The 12,219-nt window shown below is 44.5% G+C and overlaps 1 protein-coding gene across 3 annotated transcripts; it reads right to left on the bottom strand.

Moving 5' to 3' along the window:
* Positions 1-740: 740 nt before the first annotated feature.
* LOC121394177 lies at positions 741-3,649 on the bottom strand. Of its 3 annotated transcripts, none has more exons than XM_041564379.1 (2): positions 1,521-3,649; positions 741-789 (listed from the first exon to the last, which is right to left on the bottom strand). In XM_041564379.1, exon 1 carries the CDS (start codon positions 3,617-3,619, stop codon positions 2,789-2,791), a length of 831 nt encoding a protein of 276 aa, XP_041420313.1. In that variant the 5' UTR covers positions 3,620-3,649; the 3' UTR covers positions 741-789; positions 1,521-2,788. The 3 variants fall into 3 exon arrangements, with proteins under 3 accessions (XP_041420313.1, XP_041420314.1, XP_041420315.1); XM_041564380.1 differs by having other exon boundaries at positions 1,552-3,649; XM_041564381.1 differs by having other exon boundaries at positions 1,573-3,649.
* Positions 3,650-12,219: the final 8,570 nt, after the last annotated feature.

The raw sequence follows: 12,219 nt of genomic DNA, 5'->3' as shown, positions 1-12,219 counted from the left end.
GTTTTTACGTAGGCGCCCATACAAACTATCGCCGGTGACCGTCGCGGCTACTGTCGCTGCGTTTTCACGCCACGACCCGAAACGCCGAAGAATCTCCCCGTGTGGAATAGCCCTTAATATAAAAATCACATTAAAATGCATACCACTTTTCAAATATTATATAAGCCTATTAAAAGTTACCTTCCAGTAAACTTGATAAATGTACTTTTATATAGTATAAAAAAATTGTAAGTGGTAGGTGTTACTGGGCCCAAGAGCAAATTGAATTTAGGGTCTAAAACATGTGTAAGTTGATCTATTCTACCAATACATATTCAGTGAAATGCCTATGAAATGAATGGAAAATATTAAATTGTGCATAACATTAGTGCATAACATTAGTGCATAACATTAGTAAATAAATCAATATAATACACAAAAGCCATGAATATCCTGTAAATTATATCCTTATAAACGGTGAGTAGTGATGTCATCAGTTATAAACGGTGAGTAGTGATGTCATTTCTGTCACATGACTCACTAAAATTTGTGTATTATAATAAATAAAGTACCCCCAGTTGTAAAATATGAGGATATTAGAAGTTACCTCGGAGTTCCATGACCAGTATAAAAACACTCGGCCTTTGGCCTTGTGTTTTTATATGGTCATGAAACTCCTCGGTAACTAATAATATCCTTATATTTTACAAGAGGGGGTACTTTATTCACTATATAAACTCACAAAGCCTTGTCTTTTTTGAAGCCTTCCTAGTGGCATATTTTCTTTTCACTGGTGCCATGCTTCACCAACTTAACAAACAACAAAGATGAAATAAGTCATCAGTTCTCTTTTAATTAGGAAGAATATACATCATGTTATTTAAAGAAATATTTAGAGGTCATATTGTAAAAGCAAATACAATTGCAGTGATTATGACCACTCTGACAACAGTCCATATACTATATAACACCATCCTGAGAGGCAGCCAGCACATGGCAAAATATGCAACATAGCTGAATGTGTTTAACTACAGGAATAAAGATAATAATCAGCATAAAAATTATAATATTTCTTTTTTTGGCCTACCTTATAGGGTTTTTAGAATTCTGAGAAACTTTCTCAGCAGGATCCCTCCTTGTTCTCTTTTATCAAATTATCTAATCATCAAAGAGGAAGCTCTCATCTGATCACACAGCACATCATTAGAGGGAGGAGCTAATGATATCACACAATTTTTGGCAACTTAACTGAAGCAACAGTAGAAGGGACTGACCAATCATTCTATGGAGGTTTGGCCAACATGGATACTAGGTTTTATCTGCCTACCAGGCAGAAAATAAATAAGATCATCCTGGGAGGCAGAGAGTACATTAATATTTTAGCATAAATAAACACAATATAATCACTTGTACAGCACATTTATTGCACACATATACAAACAGTATAGTTGGGAAGTAGATATGTCTTGAGCTAGAAAGACAATTTGCAGCTCTCTGCCCTCAGAGCCTCCATGTTACATTAAGATGTCGGTTCAACTCACTAATCACAAATCCGTGCACCCACATTACCACCTGTTCTGTGCAGTCTCCTACATAAAACTTCTCAGTGAAATTCTGCTTCTCAGCAGGAATCTTCTCTCTTTTTAAATCACTTTCCCTCCAGACTTCAGCAGCCATGATACAGGAGGAGCAGATCACACAGCACAGCACCAAAGGGAGGAGCAGATGACATCACACACTCCATATGTGGCAGCTTCATTGAAAGTAATGCTAGAGTGTACTGACCAATCAGCTGGGGGAGGTGTGTTTAGCCTAGGAGGAGGGTGTGGCTGAGTTGTTATCTGCCTGGGAGATAGGGCTGACTTGAAGGCACTCTTAGTTCCCTATTTTACTCCTCTGCTCATAACATATACAGCTAAAATATTTCAAAACATTATGGGGAATTTGAGCATGTGAAACTACATTTGCAAACAGTATATTTTAACAACCTATCAGGGTGTCATGATATATAGTTGGCTTTATGAGGGTGAACTTCAACCAAAACGTAATTTCGGTTGAGATAGTGAGCAATATATATATATTTTTGATTTTAACTATAATTAGCAGTTGGCATATACCATGTAACACAACAGTTATTATAGTTGAATCATTTCATAGGATATAGCCGTTTTTACATTTTTTTTCTTTTTATTTCTGAAACTATAACAGAAATACAAGTGGTGGAAAATATAAGTTATTGAGATAGAATATCAGTCATAAACCAGGGGTTTATCCTCTCATCTGCCATAAAGCAGGACAGGACTGCTGCTTACAATGGGGATCAGATAGGAATTTTTTTATTTTGTAAAAACTTATCAATTTACAATAATCATCAGCTCAGCTAAATCAAAACTGATTTTAAACTATTTACCACCAAATAAGCAAAATATAGTCCATGAAACTTTGGCTTGGCTCAGCAGTATCTCCCACCACCAAACCCTCTTGGAGTCCTTCCTCTGTCCATAATTCCCAAAACAAACTTGGCAAAGTCTTTCCCTTTGTCCATGAAAAAGGTTTTCCTCCCTCCCCAACCACCACCTTCACCACCACAAACCCGGCCACAAAGTCCAAAGTTTGTCTTTCTATTAGTGGGCCATCACACCATCCTTCCCACATACACCCCCCAACTCAGGACATATATATTGCTGAGCCAAAGAGCTTGCAGAACTTTTCCACTGAAAAGCATGAGCTGGTGTTATCACGTTGTCTGTTTGAAAGAGAAACATGTCAGACATCACAGGCATTAGTATCATAAATACATCAGTATACGTCACAGTTTCACACCTCTCCATTTGGATGCATTCAGACAGCTTTGCTTAACCTCTCTTTCCCTCAGGAAACCCAAATCAGCCACCACAGACTTCACTATTTGGTCTATAACAACATTCTCATGGCTAATGGACCTTCTGCAGCGGATCTGCCATAGGTGGTACCTCATCACCGATATTATTAGATACACTGTCCCTATATCCAGGGGATGTGGGACAGACAAAACACCATAGGCCGTATCAGCATAGGACAAGTGTTTGATGTGGGGCACGTTGAGAGCCTCTGCCAGCCGATGTTTTAAAACTTTTGTCACAGGACAATCCACAAGAAAATGTTCTAGGGTCTCATTAGTGGAACAGCCCCATGGGCACTCCCTCTCTGTGATGTTCAAAAAGCTCACATTGCCTCGGACAAAAAGTCTTCCCTGAAGAGCCAGCCAGTTCAGATCAAAATAATTTGGGGGCACCCTTCTGTCATTGAGCCACCGCAGGCTCTGAGAAAGGACATCCCCCACACAGTCCTTCAAGGCCATGGGGACAACAAAGTAGCTCAATAGGATCCTCTGATAAATTTGTCTCCTTGTAACAGAACTCAGTTCCCCAATTCTAATGTCCCACTTTCTCAAAAGTTTTAGCCCGAGTCGAATATGCAGTGGGAGACAATTCCCGCGCACTCGGACCTGCTTCACACTATCGCCAAGCAGCCAATCTCCTACCAGAGGCAATGCCCAATTCTTGATGCAACATTCCCACAGGGAATCAGTTCTTTGGCCCAGGCTCCCAAAGTTAAACTTCAAGAAAATGGATCCAAAGAAAGCCACTGGACATAACATGCCCAACCCTCCCTCTTTCCTCTGCAGGTAAGTAATGCCCCTTTTACAGGATTCAGCCTGTTCCCCCAGATTAACTGGAAGAACAGGCTTTGGATCCGAGCATAGAGAGCTTCTGGCAGCGGATACACGTAGGAAACAAACAAAAAGATAGGGACCAGGTAAGTCTTCACGAGCTTCACCCTTTCTCTGTAGGACAGCTTCCATCCCTTCCATCGCTGTACCTTTGCATTTCCGGCATCCAACTTTTCTTCCCAGTTTTGCCTACCATCATCTCCCTTCCCAAATTTGATTCCCAAAATTCTAATCTGAGTTTGGGCTGTTGAAATTCCTGGAGTGGAAAAGCCGGCTCCTCGTCTAATGACCAAAAAGCTTGAGACTTATCCATGTTGACCAGAGACCCGGAGGCCTCTGAGTAACTTCTGATTTTCTCGGACAGCACTCTCGCATCTTCCGGACAAGAGACTGCTACCGTGACATCATCCGCATAGGCTACCGACCTGAGGGGCTGGCTACGGGGAACAGAGAGACCCTTAATTCCACTCACCTGCAAACGCCTTAGAAAAGGATCGATCGCAAAAACATACAGCAGAGGGCTCAAGGGACACCCCTGTCTTACCCCGGCCCCAACCTCAAAGTTTTCACCGCGCCACCCATTGATAAGTGGAAAGCTTACTGCCCCTTTGTACAAAGCTGAGAGCCATCTAATGAATTTTCCCAGGATGCCATACTTTGCCAAAACGGCCCACAGATACTCATGATCCACTCGATCAAAGGCCTTAGCCTGGTCCAGAGTTAGAAAGTAACACCCAGTATTTTGGACTTTGCATTGCTCCAAGGCTTCCCTAATAGTAAGGATCGCCCCAAAGATGCTCCGCCCTTTCACCGTGCAGAACTGGACAGGAGATAATAAAGTGCCTGAAAAAGAACTCAATCTAGTAAAAAGTATCCGTGCGAGAAGCTTCCTATAAGTGTTGAGAAGGGCAATTGGCCTCCAATTCTCAACATGCTTTGGATCCTTACCTTTTGACAGCAGGATCAAGGAAGATTCTCTCATAGAGGGGGGTAAGATACCCCCTTCCAGGCAGTCTCTAAAAACCTCTACGAGAACCGGAGCCAGCTGATCTTTAAACTTCTTATAAAATTCGGCTGTAAGGCCGTCTGGTCCTGGAGCCTTCTTTTTGGCGAGGCAGTCAATGGCAGCTTTGACTTCATCCTCCGTGATCTCAGCTGTCAAAGGCTCAAAGTCCAAATTAGTTACATCAGGCCTTGGGGTTGCCTCCAGGAAGGATGAAGTCCTCCCCATATCCAAAGCCTTAGCCCGGAACAGACAACCGTAGAAGTCTTTCACAATCCCAAGGATGCCCTCCCTTGATGTTTGTAACTCACCCTTGGGATTGATCAGACTGGTGACAAGTTTTCGCCCAACATTCTCTTTGCAGTTTAAAAAGGGGTCCGGTGAGTGAAAACTCCCATAATCCCTTTCCTGCACAAGAGATTTGTACCGGCTGTACTGACATTCTCTGATCTGGGCCTTCAGCTGGGCAATTTTTGACCCCTCCACCCCATCCGAAATAGAGGACTCCAACTTCTTTAAAAGAGTCAGGTACTTCTTATACCTATTTCCCTCCCTACGTACAGATAGCTTACGGAAGAAGGTCCGGAATGAGAATTTGGCATCCTCCCACCATGATGACACAGAGTTGTAAAAATCGACTCTATCGAGCTGGTGGCAAAGAAGAGCCTCAAAAGACTGTTGAACTGACTCACCCTCCAGGGAATCCACACTCAGCCGCCACAGACCCTTACCCTTCACTGGAATAGATGAGGATCCCACTGTGAAAGAGAGTGTCAAGTGATCAGAGTACTCGACCCCAACTTCCTTCACATTAGTGAACTCCTCACCAGCCCTGACAAAAGCCATATCTAGACGGCTGCTTCTTTCTGTACATCTATAGGTATGTGACGCCTTCCGGCCACCCCAGGTTGCAACATCAACCAGACCAGCCTGCTGAATAAGCATGTTTAAATAATAACTTTCTGATTTTCTCATTTTACCAGAACGATCTCCTGGTCCAAGGACCTGGTTGAAATCACCAGCCAGGATGACTGGAAGGGAAGTGTGCAGAAAAGGTCTCACTTCAACTAGCAGGGCCCTCCTGGCTGCCATAGACTGTGGCCCATAGATGTTTATAAGACGGAAACGACTTCCACTTATTGTGACATCCAGTAGCAAACAACGGCCCACCTGGATCTCAAGCAAACGGTGTACTGTAATATTGAGGCCACCCCGAAACAGTATTGCTACTCCCCCACATGGTTCCTCTGCTATAGACCAGAAGGAAGGCCCATGTCGCCAATCAGCTCTTGCCTTTCTAAGATCTGCCTGGGTAGTGAGTCGGGTTTCCTGAAGTAAAAAAACCTCAGCATCTGAGTTTGCTAAACTTTCGAATGCCATGAATCTTGTACAAGGCAATCTCACACTGCAAACATTAGAGGTCAAGAATCTTATTGTAGGCTGCCCCATCATGAATGCTTGTGAGGATGTTTTTTCTTCCCCAAACCTACAGCCTCCTCCCCATATCGCTTGACTTGAGGACCACAGCGAGATCTCATTCCATCCTCAAGACAAACACTCTCTCCGTCCTGATCACTGGAATGTTTTGCACCTACACCTTTCTTCCTGACAGTCTGGTCACTCCCTTCCCTTCCTCTTTTTTTTAAAGGGAGTTGGATTTCCATTTCTTCTGTATTTCCCTGTTCTAGTTCGCTCTCTTCTTCTCTCTCTATTTTCTGTAGTTCCTCCTGCTCCTCTCTTTCAGCTCTGTCTCCCCAGGTCTCAGACTCCTTCTTCAAAACCACAAATTTGTTTTTGGTGGTAATTAAGAATGACGTCGCAGAACCTTCCCCTGGGTCTAACAAGTCAGCCTGCATTTTGGTTTTATATTTTGTGTTGACTGTCTGCCAGCCATTCTCATCCTTTTTACCTTCCTTGTTGGTATTGCTTCTCACTGCTTTCCCACTTATCTCTCTGACTGGTTTTGGGTTCTCCTTTCTGCTTGTTCTTACTGCTTTCCCACTTATCTCTCTGACTGGTTTTGGGTTTTCCTTTCTGTCTGGTTTTGGGTTCTCCTTTCTGTCTGGTTTTGGGTTCTCCTTTCTGTTTGTTCTCACTGTTTTCTCCACAGGTTTCTTTGGAACAGTACTACTCTGTGAGTCCCTCACTTCTGTTTCACTTTCCTCACTGGTCTCTCTTTCTGGTGTTACAAAATCCTTCCTCATCTCCTTGTCAATCTCTGGGAAAAGGGTGACTATATTATGGTAGGCCTCAGGGCAACTCCTATGCACGTGTCCCATTCGATTACAGAGATTGCACCTGACATTTACACATGCATCTGCAACATGACCAATTGCATTACATAGGGCGCACCTCAGGACTGCACATGACCTGGCCAAATGGTTACTTGCTCCACATTTATAGCACCTACGGGGCTGCCCAGCATAAAAACAGGTACCTCGTTCTTTCCCAATGAAAAAAGAATTGGGCAGGTGCTGTGGAATGTTACCTGAGATGTTTAACTTAACCTGGGTTTTCCAGACTCCTGCCCAAACCCCATCCTCATCAAAAACCTTAACTAGAGGTGTAAGGACTGTACATTGCCTGCGCAACCATATGAGAATGTCTTCCTGAGGAATGGCGTCATTCTTTGTTACAATTGTGATGTTTTTTGTCTCAGGCTTTGTCATAGGGATTACCACAAATTGTTCCCAATTTTGGTTACCTGCCCTTTTTTGCATATTATAGATACGCCAAAAATTTTCAAGTGCTTCCTGAAGCTTAAAAGTTACATCAAAATCAGTTTCAGTTTGTGCTATAACAGCTGATAAATCCCCAGGCCTGAAACCCATACTATCCAGTATGACTGTTCTTACAAGAAACCTTCTAGATGGAACTTGTTCTTTCTCTCCATCCCATTTAATTTTTACCCAATGTTTCCTCTTAAAGGGTTGGTTATCATGGGACACATCTGGGGTTGCAAAGAGCCTTCGCTTTCCCCAAAAACTGTTTGCAGTTTCATCCACCCCTCCTACCTGAATAGATTCTACCTCCACTCTCTGCTGTACCTGATCTGACTGACTCTCTATATGACCAACTTGCTCCACCTCTACCCCTGCCTCCTGAGTCACAGACTCTTCCACTGCATTCTCTTGTTCAGGCTGCACAACCGCACTCTCTCTCACTTCTGTTTGCTCAGCCGCACTCTCTCTCACTTCTGCCTCTTCAGCTTGACTCTCTCTCACTTCCATCTGCTCACACTCATTCCCATCTGTGACAGGTGCCACACTCTCAGCCACACTCTCAGCCACACTCTCAGCCACACTCTCAGCCACTTCATTCTGAACACACAAAAGAGATTCTTGAGCCACCACTTCCATTTTGTCTTCAGATTCTGGGCCACTCTCAGCTGCTTTATGGGAGACCTTCTTGCCCTCTGTTTGGTTCCGGCGCCGGACACTTGGATCTTCTGATGGTCTCACTGCTGCTTTAGGCAACTCTGGAAAGTCCTGATCAGATGAGATTTCATAGGCGGCTTGAGACGAATCCTCATACCGTAGCTTAGGTCTTGTGCTGGTTTGTGGCAGATTCACCTTGAAGCTTTTCTGTTCTTTTTTCTTCTTTTCTTGCTCCTAAATCTCCTTCTCATCAAAAGTCATGTTCTGCCAATTGACTCTGTCATTTCGTCATTGCTGCTGCCGCCGGGGAGGCAATGGTTTTGCAAACTCTGGTTCACTTTCAGAAGTGGCCGGACTGTTGGAGGTACTGGATCGGGTCTGGTGCCGCCCAGTAGCAGGATGTGGATACGCTGCTTTATAACCAGAACGCATTGACTCAAACCTTTGCTTGTTTTGATAGATTTCTTTCCACGGCCCGACTTTCCCATACAGTTGGTTTATTCGCTGGTCAATGCTGCTCATTTCATCAAACAAACTGTCTTTCTTTCTCCTGTGAAGCTCAGTTTCCTTCCCATCAGAAAAGGATACGAGGTTATTCAGACACTTTATGGATATCTGCAGTTTTTTCTTTTCATATTGTAATGTTTGCAGCTCCTTTAAGGCTTCTGCAACCTCCTCTGCAGTGATTGGCTCGTCTTTGCCTTTAATCTTCCCTTTGCATGGAATGGCTCCTTTGCTTGGCTTTGCCACTGTTGCTTTAAATGCTGGCTCCTCCCCCTTCTTCCTCACAAGCTGTTCCTCCTGCACATTCTCTCCCCCTGGTGATTGAGCTGTAACATTGGCTGCACCTGCACAGGTGAGAGGCTCAGTTTGACTGACAGGAGCCTTTGTGATGTCATTGCCGACGCCCCCAACTCCTTGTGCAGTGTTTGCCGGCGCCATCTTGGATTCCCCATGCTGAGACTGCAGGTCTGCTGCAACTGTCAGTTCACTTGGCTTCCCAGACTCTCCCAGCTCCACAACACAGACACCTCCCTCCCCAGGGGCCACAGACTCCAACTCCATGTGCATCACAGGGTCTGACAGGGGGGGGGATCACTGTGTGTTTGGGGTGCAATAAACTTGTGCATTTTATCAGCAGGTTTGTCAGATGTTTCTTTCTTTTGCAGGGTTTTACTTTCAGTGTCAGTGCATTTACTTAACATCAATTACTGCTGTAACCTGCAGCTGCTGCTGTTTATTCTCTGCACACACAGGGTCACATTCAGGCTTTTGCTCTTTCTTCTTACCTTGTTTCCCTGGGGGTAATGCAGGATTCAGCTTGGATTCTTCCTGGGGGGGTTTCTCAGTGGGAGCCCCACGCCGGCTTCCAACTTCCTGGGCCCGAGCCACTTGTACATTCCTTTGCTTTTGTTTTCTGATCTCAGCCAGACTTTTCTCCATCTCCTCATCACTCTCACTGCTGTTTCTCCTCCTTGATCTGGGGGTTCCCAAAGAAGAGGAACGTAGCTTTGGCCTTGTATGTTCAGCCGGAAGGCTAGGCCCCAAAGCCTGGGCCTCGCTTTGTCTGGTAGCCCGACCAGCCCTAGCAGGGCCTGGGCTTGTTCCGGACATTGCAGAGCTCTCTGACACACGACTGCTTGCAATGTGGATCAGATAGGATCTGTGCAGCCACTGGGACAGAATGCTCTGTTATACAGATAGCTAGAATTTCAGTTGCCATAAAGCAGGACAGGACTGCTGCTTACAATGCGGATCAGATAGGATCTGTGTAGCCAATGGGACAGAATGCTCTGTTATACAGATCGCAAAAAAACTTAGCCATAAAGCAAATTAGGAATACTTATATTGGGTTTACGCATATACAAAAATGGTGCAAGTGCATAAAGCTAATTAAAAATACTTACCTTGGGTACCGGCCTATTTTTTTTTAAAAATGGTGCAAGTGCATAAAGCAAATTAGAAATAATTACCTTGGGTACCCGCATATTTGTTTTAAAAAATGATGCAAGTGCATAAAGCAAATTAAAAATACTTACATTAGGTACCCGCAAATTTTTTTAAAAAAATGGTGCAAGTGCATAAAGCTAATTAAAAATATTCACCTTGGGCATCCGCATATTAAAAAATAAGGGTACAAGTGCATAAAACAAATTAAAAATACTTACTATGGGCATCCGCATATTTAAAAAAAAAAATTGTGCAAGTGCTTCTGGAGAGGACTGCATCAACACAATCACAATCAATTACTGATAACATGGTTGATGTGTATCCCTTTAAGAAATTAGTTATTTGCACAGTTATTAAACCACAGCCTAGCATTTTGTTAATTGGAAACAACCATAAACGCGACAGTTAGTGCATCATAACAAAGAAGTGATTAAAAATAATACCTACATTATAAACGTTTGCATCAATTACTTCTGTTTCAAATTCCATATTTTGCTGAAAAGAGATCAACATTTTTCAGACGTTTCTACAGAGCATTTACACAAAATGCCTGGATCAAGGGGTTAAATGATAATGGAAATTACAATATAGTTCTCTAACTCTGCTGCTTTCAAGACATGCTCCAAACAAACAACACATAAACATTATATACAGAAGTTCATCTATGTTTATGACTACTGCTGAATACCTTATCTTCCTTGGAAATATGGCAACCAAGAGGGGTAACGCCACAAAAATAAGAATCCTTCAAAGGGCATAGCAAGGGGGGCTGGGCCGTTGTGGTAGACCCTTCCAATTTACCCATGATAGACCGCAGCGCAGTCATTATTTCTGAATTGTTTTTTGAATTGTCCCAAACCCCCATGCAAGCAGACTCACCTGAACCAAGTTGTATCCTACTATTCAATTTGCTTGGACCTGCAGCTTACGACCTTGGAATAGGCTCAGGTTGGGACACTGCAGTTGTCGACTGTGAAGGACCTTTGGCTTCTGGTTTTCTTTTAGTACGAGCTGACTCTCTCCGATGAAGAAGAGGTATCTTGTGTGCGTGAAGCAGATGAGCTGTAGTCACTGTGACCATGACTGTGATGACCATGTTTTGAGGTACTCCTAAACCGTGAGGATCTGGCTGATGTCTTACCAGCGGCTCAATGGCGTTTGTGCCTAATGGAGCCCTGGGATTCTAGCTCCCTACTTGATGAAACCTCCCTCCTCTCTTGTGAATCCCGCCTCTCCTGTGAACCCCGCCTCTCCAGGCTAGCTTGGCTTGTTGCTCTATGAGCCTGAAGCCTTGCCGTATGCAGAGGGATTTGGCTGTACAGAGGCTGAGGGTTGTGAAATGGCTGAGGAGGTTGATGAACCACCGGCTCGCTAAAAAGCCTTGATTGCGGTGGATCAGGTGCCTCAAAAATTGCCAGCTCCCTTTCTTCTGAGCTGTATGCCAATGGGTCATTAAGCTCCGCAACCACTTCTGCCACCTGGTCTGCTATGGCCCTATTAGCCAGGATTGGAGTCCAGGGGGTGGGAGGGGTTAATGGAGGGTGAAGGAGTACGACTTTGAAAGTGCCCTTGCTCACAGCTAACATGACTAGGGGAATGAAACTGTGTGTGATCCACTGCTATGGCTGCCTTAGCCCCAGCATGTACCTGTGCAATCACTTGGATTCGGGGACCTGCTACTGCGGGTGTGGATGTTTCTGCGGGTAATGTGGCTGAATGAGCCCTCTTGCAAGTCCCAGGAGGGCTGGGGCTTAATCTAGTGGGTGGGCGGGAACGGCGAACAGGGCGATCTCTGGTGCCTCTTACCATTTGCCTCCCAGCTCTTCCTTCCTGCTCCTTTGTTAGAAGGCTTTGCAGCAACTCTGTGCCATCTTAGCACATATCTGTGTGAACAGTGCGTCCTCCATCCTGAGGGTTGCACGATCACTGTGCTGCTGTCGTGAAGAGTGAGCAGGGGAGGGCGGGAGCATGGCTTAAAGAAGTAGCACGTGTACGCCAACACGCCAGCGTGATGACGTCACCACGGCGCCGGAAGTGGGGCAGAGGAGTGCAGCACCTATCACCTCCCAGGTACCCCCCTCCCGCAGTCCGTTGGCACTTTCGCTAAGCGCTTCAGCTCTACCCATTCTATTGTGCCAATATTCTATGTCAGCCACATAAAGTTTATGTAAAGGGAAAGGCAGTATACCTATGACCAA

The sequence above is a fragment of the Xenopus laevis genome, chromosome 5S (assembly GCF_017654675.1).
Source record: "Xenopus laevis strain J_2021 chromosome 5S, Xenopus_laevis_v10.1, whole genome shotgun sequence".
NCBI lineage: Eukaryota > Metazoa > Chordata > Amphibia > Anura > Pipidae > Xenopus > Xenopus laevis.
Note: the sequence above shows the minus strand (reverse complement) of the source record. Positions and strands in the feature narration are given on the sequence as shown.

Coding starts and splice junctions, on each gene's coding strand:
- LOC121394177 (XM_041564379.1), bottom strand. CDS start 3,619: ATGTTATGTCCAGTGGCTTTCTTTGGATCCATTTTCTTGAAGTTTAAC.